Source organism: Galleria mellonella, unplaced genomic scaffold (assembly GCF_026898425.1).
Source record: "Galleria mellonella isolate WM207_F2 unplaced genomic scaffold, CSIRO_AGI_GalMel_v1 utg93, whole genome shotgun sequence".
NCBI lineage: Eukaryota > Metazoa > Arthropoda > Insecta > Lepidoptera > Pyralidae > Galleria > Galleria mellonella.
The window spans coordinates 2,386,381-2,407,192 of record NW_026442176.1 but is presented as its reverse complement, the minus strand read 5'-3'; the positions used below and the strand labels follow the sequence as shown (position 1 = coordinate 2,407,192).

At 33.1% G+C, this 20,812-nt stretch overlaps 1 protein-coding gene and 1 pseudogene across 2 annotated transcripts; both read left to right on the top strand.

Annotated features, from left to right (window-relative positions):
* Positions 1 to 357: 357 nt before the first annotated feature.
* Positions 358 to 7,547, top strand: LOC113516861 (hypodermin-A-like). Of its 2 annotated transcripts, XM_052902637.1 has the most exons (4): positions 358 to 820; positions 1,394 to 1,530; positions 1,883 to 2,110; positions 5,967 to 6,089. In XM_052902637.1, the coding sequence occupies exons 1-3, from the start codon at positions 362 to 364 to the stop codon at positions 2,049 to 2,051; spliced, it is 765 nt and encodes a 254-aa protein (XP_052758597.1). In that variant the 5' UTR covers positions 358 to 361; the 3' UTR covers positions 2,052 to 2,110; positions 5,967 to 6,089. The 2 variants fall into 2 exon arrangements, with proteins under 2 accessions (XP_052758597.1, XP_052758596.1); XM_052902636.1 differs by lacking the exons at positions 358 to 820; positions 1,394 to 1,530; positions 1,883 to 2,110 and adding exons at positions 4,582 to 5,146; positions 7,388 to 7,547 and having other exon boundaries at positions 5,967 to 6,109.
* A 1,709-nt stretch (positions 7,548 to 9,256) lies between these two features.
* Positions 9,257 to 11,986, top strand: LOC116412762 (uncharacterized; annotated as a pseudogene).
* Positions 11,987 to 20,812: the final 8,826 nt, after the last annotated feature.

Here is a 20,812-nt window from a genome sequence, read left to right as displayed (position 1 = left end):
ATACCTACTAAATTGTAACATAACCTACCCATGTACCAATTTTCATTCAAATGCGTTTAATAGTTTTAGCATAAAAAAGTAACAAACATCCACGTATCCAGCCATCGTTACAAACTTTTACATTTATTATATTAATAGGATTTTGGCAAAAATTAAATTGTTTCTGCATTAGCGTTAATCTCCTTACCAGCATCAGCCTCCTAATTGATTATGCTATTGTAAAATAAGGCAAATTAATAATCGATAGCAGAGTTCGACGAGAAGTAATGGCGCAGTAAAACTTGATTATATCCAACGAGCACATACAAACGAGATCTCGATCAGAACTTATGTTCTGCATGCTTATGCATTGTTTCTAATAATGAAATATTTTATATTAATCCACATTATTTTTATAACAAAACATGTGAATTCTAAAATGGAAGGATTCGTTATGGGCGGTGACTTCACAAAAATACACCAATATCCGCATTCGATATATCTCAATATAGCATGCAAAGCGAGTTTTATATGTGGAGGTTCCATTATCAATCAGGACCTCATTCTAACAGCTGGGCACTGCCTTGAAGAATGCAAGGGACAGGTAGATGAATTTTTACAAGTGAAGTATGGTCACGAACATTTGCATTCAATGAAATCAACGTCAATAAGCAATTTTATAATACATGAGAAGTATGACGAGTTATCCTTACACAATGACATATGTTTAGTGACAACCATGAGGCCGATCGCGATGGGGAAGTTTGTGAAGCGAATAGCCATTATGAGAAGTCCGAACCTCGATAAATGGGCTTACACGGCTGGATGGGGAGTCATGAATGTAAGTTTCTTTTTATTATACTTTAAGTCCATTTATAAATGTACACTAACTGCTACACAACAATACGCATGAATGACAACATTCTGATAAAAAATGATGTAAATATCACAAGAGAAACAGTGGCGTGAAAAAATAGAAATAGAGAGGACTTTTTATCCTATATGCATATTGAGTATTCTATGAGTCAATATAATTAAGAATGAATCCTATTTATTTCTTCAACACTAATCTAATCTTTTATTTGCGTATGGGATCAGCTAAGTCGTTGCACGTCAACCCATCGAGATCTCTTGTGCTTCCTCCAGCCTTATACCATCATTTTATGGATCCTATGTCGACATCCCGCGGTTTAAGATATTCTATAGCTCTCTGGCTCTGGATAAGCCGTTCTCAGTAGACTCATACGCATACATGCCAACGAATCGCAGTCGCTCAGCACTAATAGTCACGTACCGATACTGATGCTCTAAAAAGAAATACAAAATGCTACTACACTAGTATAATATTATTCAATATTACATATTTAAACCTTTGCCTTATACAGTATATTATAATTTTATTCTGTGGATGCAGTTAAAAAAAGATGTATCGACGGTATTGAAACATACCGCACAGAAACTACAACCAGCAAACGTGTGTAGGCTCCTCGGGACTATTCCACCAGGAACCTTTTGCGCTGGACCTATTAAAGGACAAGGAGCGCCTGATCAGTGAGATATAATTTTGTTTCTTATTTTTATTATACATATTCGTTTACTTATTACCTCTTAATACCATATCGACTTAACGACATCAAATTACTATAAAATTTGGTATACTCGTATACGTACTATATAAAATGGAGAAGGACATAAGTTATTTATTAATGTTCTTGCATTATAATAGGAACTTACCTTTACCTTAAAGTCGAACATATACGAGCATATTTATAAAATTATATATTACAATTTTTTCACATAATTTACAATACATTTTTTTTAGAATTAATTTATTCCTTTTTTTAATTTTACATGTTATTCTAATTTTGTTTCTTTGTAATTAATGTAAGTTGTTTATCCTCAGGGGTGATTCAGGCAGCGCGTTGATAATATCCAATTACATTCAAATTGGCATCGTTTCATACAAAATTAAGAGGTACAGCCTAGTCGTGTACACCAACGTCTCTTATCACTACAACTGGATTGTAAGGAATGCTGCAAGACTGATCTGCAGGAGTAGAAATAGAGGATAATGTATAAATAAAGAAATGCGGTTTTATTCAAAACTCAAAACCCCATAAAGTCAAAAAAGGTTCCAATTTTGAATGTCTTATTGTTCACCTTCATTTGTCATTCCTCAAACCTCAGACGGATCTCCTTTGGGGTGAAACGTTTGAATGAAAATAATCATTGGATGCTATAAAAGAATTTAGAAGGTTTCTTCCGAAAATGTAAAAAATCTATACTTAAGGCATAATTCTTTTCGATAACAAAGTTAAGATGCCAGTCGCTTTACTTTTAGGCTGAGTAACCAAATATTAATATTTATTTTCAATACCTTCTGAAAATAAAGTCAACAACGATTCATCTTTTAAGAGCATAGATAAATTTATGCTCTAGATAAATCTAGATATTTATATAGTGAGCATTTACATATAATGATATTTAAGATAATTCATTTATTTCGGGTATAACCCATATGGTGTAACTATGTTAATATGTACAAAAATATGAAGATAGCCAGCCCGCCCGCTTACGAACAGCCTGTGAAAGATAGTTTTTTTTTATAAGTAGTAATGGAATTGTAACCCCGCTCGCGCTATCGGTATACTCTGGCAGAGCGCCAGTGGAAGATGATAGGTGAGAATAAATGCAGGTCAGTTGGCCCACCATGATGAATTCGACAAAAATTAACCATGATGGTATCCAGGGGAAACCGCCTAGAGGTCGAACTTAGAGAGTATATTGCTAGTAATGGGACTATTAGACCTCATTACTAACAATTATTTTTCCCCCATGAAAGATAGGTTCACCTAATGCCACACTGTGGGGCTATCCTCACGTGAAATATTGATGTTTATGACTGTGCTGCCGCTTTCGCACATGCGGCGCAACAGCGAAACAGTCTATACATATTATCGCCTTAAAGCCACCTATGCCTTCAAAAAACCGCTTTCTTTTTGCAAACATCCCTGATGCACTACAACAGTGCGGGAACCCCAACAGTATCCTAAACCAATTATTATATTGTACACGCAGGGCTCTTATGGTCCCAGCATAGAATAGGCCACTCCTTTTCCCGTGAGTGTCATAAGAGTCGACTAAGAGAGGTCGAAGTATAGGCAAAAGCGTCCCTCTTAAAACATCTCCTAAGCCTAATTACGGTTGCCAATCCGCTTGCTAAGCATGGCAACTACTGGCAAAATCCCCCATGGGCTTATGTTCAGCAGTGGACAGTTAAAGGCTGATATGACGATGATGATTATGACCCAGTGTTTACTTTTAAACATTGTTTCAATAAGAGTCTCTATAATCTTCCTTAAAATTGTATCTTGGCAGACTTTTACAATGGTCGTGGCTCTTTTATCACGAAAAAAGAGCTCACAAAGTCTCGAATAACACAATCTCGACCAAACCGTCACCGATGACGAATAATGACCTCGTTAAAATGACAAGCTTCTTGGCTAGAGTATATATACACTCTGTCGGTTGTCATTGTATCTGTTGTTCTTTTCCTCGATATTATTTTTTTTTTCATCTGAAAACTGATTCATCGTATTTCAAGATGCTTGCTTTTAGCGTACTGCTTTAACAAAGCTCGATATTTCTTGACTCGTAGTTCCATTAAGAGAGCATTTACAAAATGATCTCTCTTTTTTTGGAAGAGACGTAGTCCAAGGTTTACATTTAGCACCCTCTTTACCGTATTTCTGCGTAAACTAATTCGCAGTGCTATCAATTTCCTTTATCTAGCGGGATTTCTTCTAATTCGAGCTTTAATTGTCTTGACTACAGCTGAGGTTCGAACAAAGGAAGGTCGACCCGATCTCTTGCTGTCACCGATATTAGACACCTTACGGTATCATTTAATAGTGTGTTAAAGAAATCTACGAGTAATATTTAATTTATTAAAAGTTGAAAAATTATGGCAGAAGAATGTCCACAACTATATAATGTAACATCAGCCACGCTGTCAACACTACAAAAAATTCTATAATATCGATGTTGTAAAAAACAAAAGATAAAAGTTTTCAAAATCATTGTTCGCAATTCAAAATTTGACCTATGCGACAGTGCTTATGTACCGAATAAGTTTGTTTATTTATATCCTGACAAAAGTAAATACATTGTTAGACATAAATAATATTAGATACAGCGATGATAAACTCAATTTATTTTCAATATATTGAAAGACACCTTACTCTTCAAGAATGGCAACACATGAGGGATACTGTAGGTTGAACACAGTAGATTCTGTGATCTTTACGGCGCTGTTTAAGCTTTATTACCAACAATAATAGTTAAAAAAAAAAAACAAGAGTAAAAAAAAAATACGACGGTTACTACTTTTCTATTAGAAGGGCTATCAAATAATCATTTAATATTAGCCATCCCATATTAACCATCGCATACTGTACAAAAAAAAGAAAAATTATGTTCTATCTATAAAATATAACTGTTTGAGGCCTATGCCTATTTTCCATATAATGGTAAAACTGTAATTAAAAATATTCTATCCATTACAATTCACATACAATGTTAATTTCTATCGTAAACCCTAATAACCGTGACCATCGTTCCAACAATCGATAAGCGTAAATCTTTCAAAGTGTACTAGATCATTGTTAACGTGTGGAGTATGTTAATTATTCACCATATTACAATTAATTTTATGTCGATATGTCTTATAAGTTACGTGTACGGAAAAATGGAACCTTTTATTGTAAATGGCGACCATGTCTATATAGAAAAATTTCCGCATTCGGCCTTCCTCAGTGCATACTGTGTGACGAGATACAAAACGACCATTCATATTTGTGGCTCGTCTATCCTGAATCAGGCTATTTTGCTGACGGCAGCACATTGCGTGTATAACTGTAGAAGGAATAGTCATTTTCATGCTGTTGTCGGAAATGAATATAGAGACGTGGGAGAGTCAGGGCATGTATTTTCAGTTTCCAAATCTAAGATACATGATAATTACACAGACACGAACTCTCAGCACGATATAGCACTCCTTAAACTGAAGAAGTCGTTGTTACTAGGTCCAAGGATAGCAAGAGTATCAATTACAAATAACCCACCTAAGAATGTAGTGGCTTTTGTTGCTGGATGGGGTGTAATAGACGTAAGTTGTATTTAAATATCGAAATCAAATTTAATTGTTATTAAGCTAATGTAGAGAAATATGGTTGAGTAGTAGAGAACATCGTCCGGTGTTAAGTCTGCCAAATGTATTGTAACTCTCTTCCGCTGCACATTCGCGAAAGTTAATCACTGAATATTTTCAATATTTTAAAAGAACATCTTTTGTCCTCATAAACTTATTACGTTTTTGTATGTATATGTATGTATTTTGTATATGTGGCGATAATTTTTTATAAATATGTATTATTATATACAGATATGTATGAATTTTGAATGTAAGTATATAAGTTATTTTGTATTTAGGTAAGCACATTTATTTTTTAATAATAGAACTAACCATACTGTTTCCTCTTCTTATAGTACGCACACAGCCTGCTGGTAATTGATGTTTCTTTCCACTCAGGGTTTGCTGGAAGAGAATTCATACAGAATTAAACTCGCCTGTTGTACATCTTTATTTAATATAAATTACTTTATTATACAAAGTAATTTTTTGTGTAAAATAAAGTATAAATAAATATATTACTGTCTATCCTATTTACGAGCTGCGCTCATGTCGGTGGACCTCTTGCCACTCACTACGATTTTCAGCGAGTCTCTTCACTTCTTGATACGACACGACACCAACTCCTTCCTTGATCTGCCTGATGTAACTATGCCTTGGTCTCTTTTCCTCCTTACTTCTATTATAATGTTCGTAAGTTCATCGTGTCGTATCAAGTGTCCCAGCATTTATTCCCTTCTGTACTTAATAAATATATATTATTAATATATTACAAACCACAAAAATTCTAATTTAGGAAACACGTGACTTGAATACGATGTGGTTAATTTCGGCCGCACAGAGAGTTTGGAATAGAAAAGAGTGCATGAAAAAGCTGGGCAAAATCCCTATTGGCACTTTTTGTGCTGGTATTACCGACAGCAACAGTTACCCTGCACCGTAAGTATAATTATATATCTATTTTTTATGATACTTAGCATACATATATGTTGGTCCACCTAATGGAAAGTGGAAATCGTTGCCTATGGACATGAACAGTAACATGGATATTATAGAATGCAATATAATGTTTTCTTGGGGATTATAGCATTGTACCTCTGTACCCGGTAATTCCACTGCCATACTCAGCCCTTCAAACCGAAGCATAGACTTGTAAGCACAACTGCTCCACAGTTCATTTTATTCCATATATTTCAGGGATCGTCAACCGAGCCAAACGCGGCTCTTTTAATGTGAAACTGCGGCTTTTTAGTTCCATACGCAAATATTATTTTACAAAAAAAAAATTAAAAATCATTCTGATTCGGTTAATGACGACTAGTCGTCGTTTAATGCCTAAGCATTAAACTCTACTTATTTTTTAATACCATTTATTGTTAGAAGGAAAAAAATTTCTGACTAAACTTTGAAATTTTGTAAATTTTAATGTTTGACTCTTGTGTCTCAAACAGTTGCCGACATATATAGGAGGTATATTCATGTAGTTTTTTTTTTATCTTATGTTTTAAATTTAGAAATTAACGTTGTGTATCTAATTTTGTATCCCATTACAAAAAGAGTTTGAATGTATTTTTTTTTTCTTTCTTTTTGCTTACACTTATTGTGAACAAATTTTTATAACTTTTTGTTTATCGAAAGAGTTTACTCCAGTGTTAATTTTGTCAAGATTCCAATAGTATTTTTCGGTAATTTTTTTTTTCAAAAAGTAGGATGTAATTTGTATTTCAACTTTAGTTCTCATCTATATTAAGCAAAATACTTCTACCAAATTTAAGCTATATTCTAGCAACTTTATTAGCTGCGTATTATACGCAATTCATATCGTCAATTTTGAAGCACATTTTGGTAATTCCTCATGTAATCGGCTTTATTTAATCTCGTCTACCTTATATCAATTTCATAACTACATTTTAATATAATAATGACCAAATTAACTTACGTGTGTCGTGAAAACTTGACTAGTTTTGGGACTATCCTGGGCCCTTAGTCATGAGAGGCCATGTCGAGCACAAGCGTGACTGCGCGCCTTAGAAAAAACTACTCGAGCTTTGTCGACTAAAATACACGTAATCTAATTCGGTCGTTATTCCATTAAAATATTATGTGTACTTAGGAGTTTTTCGCGAATACAATTTTATGACTGTTTTAAAATCTCAATTGAAGTTTAAAGAAAATATTAAATAAATCTGAAAATCTTAATTATTACATTATTTTCAGGGGTGACTCTGGCAGCGCTCTCATAGTTAACAATTACATACAAATTGGTGTGGTTTCTTATAAACTACCAACAATATCAAATAACATCACTGTATATGCGGACGTCGCTTATTACTACGATTGGATAGAAAAAAACTCTAAAATACTTTATTGTATATAGTATGTTATTTAATAATTTTTTTATAATTAAAATAGTACATTTAAATAACATTTTTGTTACAAATCAGCTTCAAAAATATGATTTATTTTTTGTTAATGTATTACATACCACAAATGTACCATTTTAGAATGATGATGTGATGTATTTTTTTATGTAATTTACATGCCACATAAGTGAACAACCTCGTATAATTAGTAATTTCCATTCATCTCTATCAGTGGAAATAGGTGAAATAAAACTTCATTCTTACCCATCAGTAGGAAAACGTTGGTAGGAGCAAATAGAACTAGCCATATTAGGCCTAAAGATCACTGGCTGCATTCAATGACTTTTCCTGTATGAATCAGTTTATAAATTACTCTTTCTGTTCATATGGTAATATGGCCCATCTGTGTAAATTTCATTCAAATTCATTCAGCCTTTTAACCATTATATTATTTCAGCCCTTAACTGTCCACTGTTGAACATAAGCCTTCCCCATAAGGGGATTCCCATGGGGTGCCAGTAGTTGCCACGCTTGGCAGGTGGGTTAGCAATCGCAATTAGGCTTTTACAGATGTTTTAAGAGGTACACTACTGCCCATCTCTCCACCATAAGCTTCCTTAGTCGCCTCTTACAACACCCACGGGAAAGAAAGGGATGGCCCATTCTATGCCGGAACAGACACGGCGATTTAACCATGGTTGGGAAGAAATATACAATCATTTATTTATTTACACTTTATTGCAATATTTATAAAAATAATAAATAGAGTTAATTTCAATGTGAAGTGATACAAAGTGTCATCAATTTTATGAATTTTGAATATTATCTAGATATCCAGAATTCATAAGAATTTATATTATAAATGTGCCAGAAATTAACTAGAATTTTTGCTACTTTTTTTATCAACCCAAAATTTTTTTTTTGTGATTTTCTTTAGGTGACTTTTTATTTTGTTACGCATTCATATACCTTCATTGTTCAGAAATCCATTTTTATGTATTTTTTTTTTCAAATTAATAAAGACACACAGTATATTGAATAATGGAATCCATTTCTTAAAACTAATGTTGGTATTCATCGATAGAGTATCAAAGAAAGTGTTTAATCCAGCAAAATAAAAGTACCAAATACTTAAATATTAAATAAAATCCTCAAAAACAAAGAACAATCTATATCTGTATCAATACATCCACATAGTACAATGTAGGGAGAAAGGGATTATTAGTAACGCGGACTATTGGCCCCATTACTAGCAAGACCTCCACGCGGTTCCCCCTGGAAACCATTGTGATTAATACTTGTCGCATTCGTCACGATAGGCTAACTGACCTGCTAGATTACGGTCCAATATTATTTTTATTAAAATTTAAGTCTTATTAAGAAAACACAAAAAAAATAAAGTTATATTTCTTCTGCATGCTACAAGATCTGTTTTTACATATGACGAAGGTTGTAAACAAGCATACGTCCCGCCAGATGATAAACGAATTGCTAGTCGACTACCATCTGCTCACAGAGCAAAATTAAGCACGTAAAATAACATTAATTCATAATTTAATTTACTATGCAAATGTTCCTCTCATCTAGCGTGACTGGTTTCTTAATTACCAATCGATTTATATCAAATTCCATCTAATTGGCCCGCGGAAATTCAATTAAACACCCATAAACTTTCCATTACGACCATTTGCAACTTACAATTAAGATTTTCCTATATTAAGATATGAAATATTACATTGTAATAGGAATAATAGCTTATTTACCCCAAACTTTTACAATTTCAAATTCTTCAGAAGTTAAAAACATAACGTCACTTATCTACAAGGGATATGAAATTGGTGTCCATCCATATTCTTATACCGCGTTCGTACATTTCGAAACGACTCAACCATCTTCGTGTGGAGCATCCCTAATTATGGTGCAGGCTATATTAACAGCGACCCATTGTATAGATGAACTTAGATACAATAGAAGAAAAGCGTTCGTATACTTTGATGTATCTGTACCAAAGTACTTGAATATAATACGAGAAGTGGTAAACTATGAAATAAATCCTAAATATAATGAGGTCAATGGACGCAATAACTTGGCTGTTGGGTTTTTGGATGATCGAGTGATATTAAAATATCAAATTAAGAAAATACCAGTAGCAGAAAAGCGCTTATTCTAGATAATGAAGCGTATTCTGTTGGTTGGGGTAAACAATTTGTAAGCAATCATATTAATATTATAAATGGGGGGAAGGGATTGTTAGTAATGAGGATTAGTAATCCTATTGGGCCAGAGTGAGACTTTGTTCAAAAGTCGTTTGCTTGGGCACCTCTGTCTCATTCGTGTTACTACCGTGAAGCAGTTGTGTTTAAGTTTGCAGGATAGGATATGACAGTAAATTTACAGGGTACAGAGAAATAACACCTGAGTCCTTAGAAATAGCATCGCATGGGAGGTGTCATGGGCGAAACAGTACACTCGATTATGTCCATGATACTTATAGGCGATAGTTACCACTTTCCAACAGGTGGGTCGTCAGCTTGTTTGTCATTCTAAGTTGCATAAAAAATATTGCTAGTAATATACCCTATAACATCAGGTGGACATCCTCGCGATTCCCCCTGGAAACTAACGAGATTGATTTATTATTGAATTCATCACAATGTGCTAACTTGCTTCATCCTCACCTATCATCCCCATTGGTGCCTCGCCAGTATATACCGATAGCACAGGCAGAATTACTATTCCATTATCATCCATTAAAAAGAATATTGTAAATGCGAAAGTTTATAACAATGGATGGATGTTTGTTACTTTTTCTCACAAAAACTACTGAACTGATTTGGATGAAATTTAATACATTTGTAGTTTATATCTTAACTTAGTACATAGGATACTTTATGTACATAAAGTATTTAGTAATACACGAAAATATGGACACAGTACACGCAGTGGTACCATTAGTAATAAGTATAGGAGAAAAAGTTCTCATCGAATTATTCAAATTTAACACGAACGACGTCGCTGGCAACCGTTAGTTTTTGTAATCACAAGATCTAATTATGGATCTAGAACTAGAGTACTCGTAGTTATGATTGTACGTGATCTATCGCATCGCTTATTTGTACATATGCTTAACTACCATGGAACAACGGTACCCCTACATTTTATTGTAATTATACGTTTATAAAAACTGCATTAAAGATTGTGTCCCACAAAAACTAACTTCAATTATGACAAAACAAAGTTATTTTGATCTGAAGACTACTAAACTATTCAATCGATTTTTATAAAATTTCTATAATACCAACCTGTATATCCTTTCACTTTCAGATAAAAAAAGGAGTTTTCTAAATTGATTTAGAACTGATGAAGTAATGAGTTAACAAACATAAAAAAACATAACATTTTTTTTATACAACTTAGAATGGCAAACAAACTGACGGCCCACCTGATGGAGAGTGGTAACCGTCGCCTATAAACATGAGCAGTACTATGGATATAACAGATACATTAATTTCTAAATTAGATATTCAGAAATACAATTGTGAGAACCGTATCTAATTCTCTACAGTAATTTTTGCGTGATACCAAAACAAACATACAGATAGACAACATTTCTAACTTTTTTTTATTTTGAGGTCTTATAAAGACCCCTCATTAATTTTCTCAACATTTCCCATGTACAGACATCTTCTAGTTACAATTTTATTATATTAGTGTAAAATATTATCGTGGGTCTAAACCGCTGTATCTAGTTAAACATACCTGGAGTTCCATATGATGACGTAAGTATCTATTGAGAAAGAAGTTTTCAAAATTCCTACAAAGCAAGTATTTAACAGGTTCACAAGCGAAGACGTGTGTAATAGATTGTAAGTAAAAAAAAACATATCGTATTTACTTAAATTATATAGATAGACTCCATAGAAATACGTTGAAAAATAAACGGGTCAACTTTTTCATACAATTTTGCGTGATAAATAGTTGAGTGATTCCTTTATAACTTATATATTTATTTTGTCTTTATTTAAAGCGTAAACCCTCATTTTAAATATTAAATAAGACGTCAAGATAGATTTTATGCGTAAGTATATAGAACACTGAAATACGAGAAAAAAAAAACGAGTCGGCTAATTTGCAAATTAAATGACAAAAAGTTGACCCGTTTTTGAAGCTCGATCTACAATAGTATAATCATAATAATACAATATAATCTAAGCCTATATACAATATATTTTAATATCTTTTTTACCGACAATTTCTTTTACATAGAAATGACGCCGGCAACGGTCTCGTGATAAAGCATCCCTCGTTACTCTTGGTTGGTGTATTGTCCTTCGTGGCCAATGGCATCAGTATCTATACCAATTTAGTCGCGAACAGAGTCTGGACGGCAACCGCCTGTAAATTCCTCTACCTAAAGACCTGTGGAAAAAATAAAAGAGGCAAAAGGAAGTAACACTACGTTAATTGAAATACATACTTGTAATAAAGTTATTTATATAAATTTATCTTTAGCTTATTCCCTTCTCCCTTTTCTAGTCTCATTATTTTTACGCCTTGACCAGACATAATTTTAATTATTCTTCTCTATTCTGCCTGGAAAAGAACACTATTTAGCGATACAGCCACCCATTATTGCCTCTTTATCTTGCTTTTATGTAATTAAGCTTATATAATTAATTATTCATTTTATTTGTGTACATATTGTTAATCTTTATAATCTGTAGCATTCTTTGTCGAGAACAATAAAGTTTCATTCATTCATTCATTGGTTTTTGATTAAAATATATTATATATTACGTCTTTGTAGCTCTAAAATATTGACCTAAATTAGACAGTAGATGCAACTGGAATATAAATATATACAGGGTGTCCGGTAATGAATGGATAACCTTGAAACATCTTATAGTTCAACTTATGGGCGTCCTAAAAAAAAGACAAAACAAAATATATTTTTATTTATTTATTTAACACTTTATTGCACCAACATAACATGATTTGTTAAAACAATTTTCAATACGTATAGTGTAGTACAAAAGGCGATCTTATTGCTAAGCAATCTCTTCCAGACAACCTTTAGGTAGAAGGAATTAAAGCATAAATAGGTAGGTGGCGCGTTAAAAAAGATAGATTTGTAAAAAATAATAATATATTATAAGTAGTACCTTTGTTATTTAAGATAAGATATTTTTAATTATATGAAAATATAATGCAAGTCAGTAACTAACGCGTCACAAATCTATTTTTACTATGTATATTTATGTCTAATACCTACTCTATAGTAATTAATATTAGGAAACCTTTTTAAATTTAGAACATTCAGTAGACACTTCTCTAACTACATAGTACATATGTGGGCACCTTAGTGGGTACATAATCACCCATATCGTATCATGGAACACGTGCGTGGTGATGTCATGCGGAAGGTTCCCCGTGGGCGCCTTTATCGTTTCTTACCAGTAGATGCCCTGATATCTACGCCATTATCCCTTTTTACAAGCTTGCATTTAACTTGCAAATAGTCGGATGTTGTACTTCCGGTTCGGCATATGCATGTTTTTATAATAAACTGTAGAGTTTATAATAAAAAACATGTACTATATAGAAATATGTATATATTCCCTTCAGAATCCCCGATCCCTATATGCGTTGTTTTAAAACATCATACATTGAAATTATCTTTCCACAACTGCCCCTCCTACACCAAATTATTTACAGTGCAAGCTGCATAATCTTTTTACAATTCAATTGAGAGTTGGGTTGGATATAATAGTTATTCTGTTTATATGTGTTGTATGCTCTGTTGACATGACTATTGACCATGTTCCATGGTATGCTCATGTCTACAGGCGACGGTTACTATTTCCATCAGGTGAGCCGTCAGCTTGCTTGCCACTCTAAGTTGTATAAAAAAATATATTTAGTTACTTATATATATATGTAACAAAACAGATTTTTTACAATATATAATTGACAGTTGAGTTAGTTATATATATTAATGTTTCTGTTTATATTTAGTTATTTTATAAACATAAATAAATTTAGTGTATTTATTTAAAGTCTGTTATTAACTATATATCTATTGCCAAAAATGCAATCAGTAATTTTTTTTTCTATCTGTCTGTCTGTATGTTCATTATAGAAACAAATACTGACGGATTTTAACGATGTCAGAGCAGGTCTTTTCATCACGTATGATCAATGGAAACAGTGAACGGAAATGTTGGGAAAACTTCTATTTGAAGCTTCCGTCGGCTACTTTTTAAAATGTAAAAGTGTCCACTCGTGCGAAGCCGGGAGGGGCCGCTAGTAAATAAATAAATGTTCACTAACTGGGACAAAAAGCCTATGTCCTTCTCTATTCCATATATATATATATATATATATATATATAATTTCATATTCATTACAGCATTTAAAGCAAATAAACTCAATGTCACATTTATAATTAATAAGTATTGATTGAATGTCGCCACATACAAAAAATAAATACCAATATGTGCTCGTACTAAAGTATAGCTTTCATAATATACTCAGACTACATTCAGAACTCATTCATTGTGCCGTATTTGTATTCAGTGTCGGCCCCTGGGAGATCGCCGGTGGACACACACAACGGGGAATTGTCCCTTTTGGGAAGGAAAGGAAATACTAACCGGTGCAGCACTTTCTTTTTGGACCTGTCTGAATCCTTATTGATTTAGTCATGCCAAGAAAATTGTGAAACAATAGAGCATCAAATATTATAATCATAATAATACTGTACCGAAAGACGACCTCTGTTAGAGAAGTAATGTTTATCAAATACATATAATAAAATCGTAACTGGTCGCTGTCTGTCTTGGTAGATATATAAGAAAAACTATTATAAGAGGCCCAAAACTATTATGAACCCAAAATAATGATTTTTAGAATTTATTGTCTTTTGTCTGTATCTTTATGCACGCTAATCCCAAAAACGGCTTAACCGAATTGAACACTAATGCGTTGCGGTTTACTACTCTTAACATTTAGTGTTTATTTTATTTCAGTCGGTTCATAAATAAAAAGGAATATATCGATCTAAAAATCATATATAAAATAATTGGTCAGTTGAGTTGGCTGAAACTTTATGAAGGTGTTAGATACGTAATTATCATTTAAGTATATAATACAATATAAGACCGGATTCATAAAGACTTCCAACGGAAATGATACACGGGAAGTATATAGAAGCGGACAATATCACGGGAAATGGCTAGTTATACTAATAAATATAAGAATATGACCCGATGAACTTCGTATCACCTACAACGCCATCTATTAAAAGGAACTGAAGTAGCGATTCCCATACAAAATTACTTATTTTTAATATTTCGATTTTCAACTCAATTTTAGATTATTCTGACCTTTTTTCTTTTACATACCCTATATTATAATGAACAAAAAATATTTTTTTATTGAAAATTTTGATTGAAATTGAAATCGTTCAAGCCGTTTTTAAGTTATTGCAAGACTAATGAACAGCAATTGATTTTATATCTATAGAAGATACTAAGTACAAATATAAAATAAAGTTTTCTTAATTTTTTCAATTGACTTCAAAAAGAAGGAGATTATCAATTTGGTTTTCTTTTTACTTGTTACTTCATAGCTCCATCAGTTGTTATTGTTATTAAATCAAAATAATTAGTTTTGCCACAATTGAAGTTAGTTTTTTGTAGAACATAATTTTAATTTTTGCCTCACGGTGCCTTAGGGGCTCACCCAATCGTCGTGACATTTGGTATATACGTAGTATTTGAAATAAAGAGGGGAAAACAATTCTACTTTTTATTTAAATAATTAGAACAAAGTCAGACACGACTCAAAGTCAGACATGACTAGTAAGCATGGCGATCATTCTTTTTAAAAAATATATTTCATGCCAGTATTTTTTTTTTTTTTTTTACCTTTAAGCGACTAAGGAAACGAAGAATATTTAATATTTAATACGAAGGAAAATTTGAAATAAAACCCAAGACGAATTCGCTTGACCAGCTTAAAGTTAATGAGAAGAAAAAAATATCCTTTTCTTGCCAGAAATTATTCGAAATTTTTTATATATTTCTCAGCATGAATGAAGTTCTGAATTTGATGCTCAATCAGGGCATTTTAGAAAGTTGACTTGATTCGTGTCCGGTTGTTTTCAAAATTTATATGTAATTTACTACAGACCTTGTTTTGAATCTACCTATACAATTGATGTGTTTGTCTGTTCTCTACGATGGCATCGTAATACGATAATGACAATAATTTTATCCCATAATTTTACACACTTCTGTAGGTACAAGTCGCGTTTTGTTTTCTCATGAGTTGATACACCGAATATGAAATGAAGATTACGTCTCACAAAAAATACCAAATTCAGTTACCAGTCATTTTGATTTAAAAATTAAACTACTAATCCATTTGTGATTAAATTTCTATGGGACCATGATAAAGTTATAAGGTAACAAACATAGAAAATAACTTCTTTTTGAAGTCGGTTGACAATTTAAATCTCTTGAAATGCACATTACTGCATCAAATTAAAATCGTTACAACATCATGAAAACGACACGTCTTTTTTTTATTTTTGGTCCAGTATTCCAAGACATAATAAATAGATAGGTACATATATCGATACATATTAAACAGGAATAACAAATACCACGCGGACAAAGTCGCGGACATCAGCTAGTAATAAATAATGTCTTATCAAACGGTGGCCACTACATGTTGACAACACGTGTCTGGAGCGATCTACGAATATAAATGAACGATCGGAACGAAACGACACGAAAGCCCCGAGCTATCGGACTTTCTACCAATATCAGATTTGACCGTGGTCGATTGTCCTGTTTCTCTATCAATAATTGATAGGGGTCTCATTAAGGTCCTCTTAATGGGCCCTTACCTTCTTGCATCGAGCCTTTGATTAATCGCAGGCATACGCGAGTGCCGTAAGTATATTCCGGTTTTAGTCCGCATCATTAACAGTCGCTTATATCTACTATGAATTGATCACGTGGTAGGCTTAAGTATTAAGAAACCATTTTGCTGAGTATTGCGCACCTAAATGAATCCTTTATTTAATTTATTATTCCACTATACCTGCGACGTTGATTGTTAATTATCTCACCTTAATGGATTACAGGAATCAATAACTATTTAAAGAAAAATTTGTTTATCAATACAGGATTGTTACCATTTGTAAAACTGTATTCTCCGTATATAATTTAAATATATTGTATACAGATATAGCTTATATATATTTGTTTACTACCCATAAATTAAATTATCTAGCGATTATATATCTGCTGCAGATTTTCACCATCGTACTACCTGCCATAAACTAAAATTTCATCCCATAATATAATAAAACTGTAACGAAAGATATCTGTACATTGGAGTAATTTAAAAAAATATAGCAAAAGTCTTAGTATGACTAATAGCTGCCAAAACAATAATTTATAGAAAAATCCGTATATCTAATTTTTTTTCTTATACCATGAAGGTGGCAAACAAGTATACAGCCTGTTTCATGGTTTACGGTCACTGTAGCCTATGAACGCCTGCAACACTAGGGGTGTCACATGCACATTACCGACCCTGAAAAAACCGTAATACGCTCTTTTTAAATAGCCTTATACTATAGTCTCTATCGAAAACCCCAGCAAGAAGCTCATTATACAGCCTAAGCGTTCGCGGAAGAAAACTCCTCTAAAACTGAACTGTAAGCGACCACTCAAGTTCTAGCTTGTGAGCGTGGATTTCCTGCCGATGACGAGCAGTGCGCTGTTAAAAGAAAGCTATGGTCTCCATTTCGAAAATTACCTCAAAACATAATTCGTAATACAAGTATAAGTAGTAAACGAATTGGACTGTATTTTGATCAAGCTGATTTTATATGAAATCTAGACATTTACATACAAATACGCCTACATAAATAACAAAATTTTGACAGTATTTAAGTAACAACAAATTGAGACTTAAATAATCTATAATTAACGACGTATTTAACGTCACTGCATTAGGCACACTTTCACCAGAGAAGTGTCTAACTAGGGTTTTTCATTTGTTGCAACTTGCAACATGTTTTGCATGTTCGCCACCCACACGCACAACTGCACCATAACTATCCCTTTACATCTGATCCTTTAGGCGTACATCACACTGTCATATTGTTATATCAGCCGTGAATTGTCCACTGCTAAATATAACCTCCCCCATAAGAGAGGTCTTGCCAGTAATTGCTATATTTGGAAGGCAGGTTGGCAACCGCAGTTTGACTTTTGGTAATCTTTTAAAAGGCTCTTAGTTGCCTCTTATGATACCCACGGGAAAAAAAGCGGTGGTCTATTCTATACCGGGACCTACACACCTACACTGTCATATATATAGAGGGTCATATCTCTTTTTTTATTACGGTGGTAAACAAGTATAAAGCCCGTCTGATGGTAAACAATCACTGTAGCCTATGGACGCCTGCAATACTAGGAGTATCACATGCGCGTTAACGACCCTCATGAAACCTTAATACACCCTTTTTAAAGAACCGTATGCTGTCTCTAGAGAAAACCTCAGCAGTGAACTTATTCTACAGCCTGAGGGTTCGCGGGAGAAAATTCCTTTGAAACCGCACTGTACGTGGACATTATATGAGAATAACATACCATAATAATTACCATATTATATAAGAATATGATTGTCCCTTTAACCCTTCTTTGCATGATTTTTTTTATTGTTGAAATCAAAGTCATATAATCAAAGTGATATAATTCATGTTTAAAATTAAAGAAAAAATGGTTAAAACAATAAATTTGACAGCTATGTTTTTTCTTTCTGCAATGGACATTAAAAAATTATCCAGACACAATCAACTTAAAGTGAACTTCGTCTTTTATATAAGTTTTAGGCATTCAATGTTATGATGGAAATTTCCACCAGTATGCAAAGAAGGGTTAAATGACAATTAAATATATACAAAAATCGAAACGTGACTCTATAATTTTAATAAACTGTACAGTGAAAAAAAGTTCTGAAGTGTTTATATGTGTACAAGCAAAATTAGATGGTGACTGATTGACGACTTCTAAAATGTACCCAGAGATATCTTCAATCGATCCTTTACTTGTTACGATCCTGAGCCATCTGCGTCAATCAGGTTACAGATGGCAATCATTTTTCGCACCTGCGTTCCGTATACTACGTATACGCATGATAGGTAGGTGAAGATGAAGTAAATTGACTCATTGCAGCGAATTTATTAGGAACTGTTAGTACCACTATTACATTAATAAAAGCTACTAGATAGTCTAGTGATTCAATGCGGCCAATTAAAAATTATTAGTAATATACCCTGTTAGATTAACCTCCATGCGTCCCCACTGGAACTACTTGTTCATCATACAGGTTTTTTTTAATCGGTGATAATGGTATGGTAACACCATCTGTGCTATTGGTATACGCTGGCGGGACACTAGTGAGGGATGACAGATGAAGATGAAAGTAGGTCAGTTAGCCCATCCTGACGAATTAAACTAGAATTAGTCACGATGATTTCCAGGGGGAACCATGTGGAGGTCGACCTGACAGGGTATATTGCTAGTAATAAGGCTATTTGACCCCATTACTAACAATACCTTTCCCCCCCATCATACAGGTTGGATAGTGTATTACGGCCCTTAATAACACGGTTACTAACTCAAATAAACTTGTCGTGTTGAATAAAGCCCTCGAGTCTTGAGTAAGTTTGGATTTCAGGCCGGCGAGCACATTGGTGTTAACATATTAGGAATTTGTGTCAAGCGCACCATAGAATAATGATATTCTTGCGTCCGTCGTAGTACTTGTTAGTTTAATATATTGCAATAGAATAAATGCATAATATATTATTTATAGTGATACATTTTCCTACAATTTATTTGAATGGAACTGAATGAAACTAATCAAGTTTTGTTGAATATTGCAGACACATATTCTTAATTATTAAAAATAAAAAAAAACATTCAATTAATGTTTTGTTTTTGATTGCTACTAATATATAATAGTCGTGTAGGTCCCGGCATAGAAAAGGCCACTCATTCTTTTCCCGTGGGTGTCATAAGAGGTGACTAAGGGAAGGCAAGGGATGGGCAACAGCGTCCCTCTTAAAACATTCCAATTTTCACCCGGTTGTTGCCAACCAGGTGGGTTGTGGCCAAGCAGGACAACTACTGGCAACCCCCCACCCCCTTATAGCTATGTTCAGCAGTGGACAGTTAACGGCTGATACAACATCTAATATAATGATGTATTATTCTCAGCAAATGGTCTTATGGGGGGACAAGGATTGTTAGTAGTGAGATCCAACAGACGCATTAATAGCAATATATCCTCACAAGTCAACCTCCACGCGGTTACCTCTGGAAACCATAGTGGTTATTTTTTGATGAATTCATTACGATGAGCCAACTAGTCTGCTTCATCCTTACCTATCATCCCTCACTGGTGCCCCGCCAGCGTATCCCGATAGTGCAGGCGAGATAACCATTCCATTTTCATCAATTAAAAAAAAACTGTCTTATGGTCTATTTAATTATTCCTTTGTTTACATTTATATCAGGGAGCACCCTCATTAAGTTAAACACAACCGTATTCTACCAATAAAATACTTCATACTCAAACGCACTGTTTAAATTTACTTAATAATCAGAATAGTAGATGTTGTAATAGATTATTCTTTTATAATTATGGTGCTGTACAATTGCCAAGTCATTATATATATTTATAGACATTTTTATCAGAAATAAAGATGTCTAATATTGATACGGTTACTATAAATGTTGGCAAATAATTGATTAGATAATAATTTATAACAAAGTTATTGAATAGGTGTTTCCATAGACACCAACTAAAATAACTTGCTTTTACATGAGATCTTAAAATGTTTTGTAATAGAAAAATTGCTTTACGAGACTTGTAATTTTCTTTCATTTAACTTTTTTTAGTAATTGAATTGATGATGAAGATACTAGCTGTAAGACTATCTCTACGTGAGCTAAAATAAAAAAATATATGTATATGTTGATTTAAGATATGTTTCTATCTGTATACCGAATTAATTTAAATCCATTCAATTGTTTAACTATGATTGAGTAACAGCTAAACATATAGTTACCTACAAATTTTACTAACTTTCACATTTATAATGATGTCGTAAGACTTTAATAATAGTTTAGTCATATTATTATCTTACTTTTGTAAGATATAATATTAAACATTTAAACATATTTGAATT

Coding starts and splice junctions, on each gene's coding strand:
- LOC113516861 (XM_052902636.1), top strand. CDS start 4,658: ATGTTAATTATTCACCATATTACAATTAATTTTATGTCGATATGTCTT. Junction 5,147..5,966: donor CTGGATGGGGTGTAATAGAC/GTAAGTTGTATT, acceptor ATTCTAATTTAG/GAAACACGTGACTTGAATAC. Junction 6,110..7,387: donor AGCAACAGTTACCCTGCACC/GTAAGTATAATT, acceptor CATTATTTTCAG/GGGTGACTCTGGCAGCGCTC.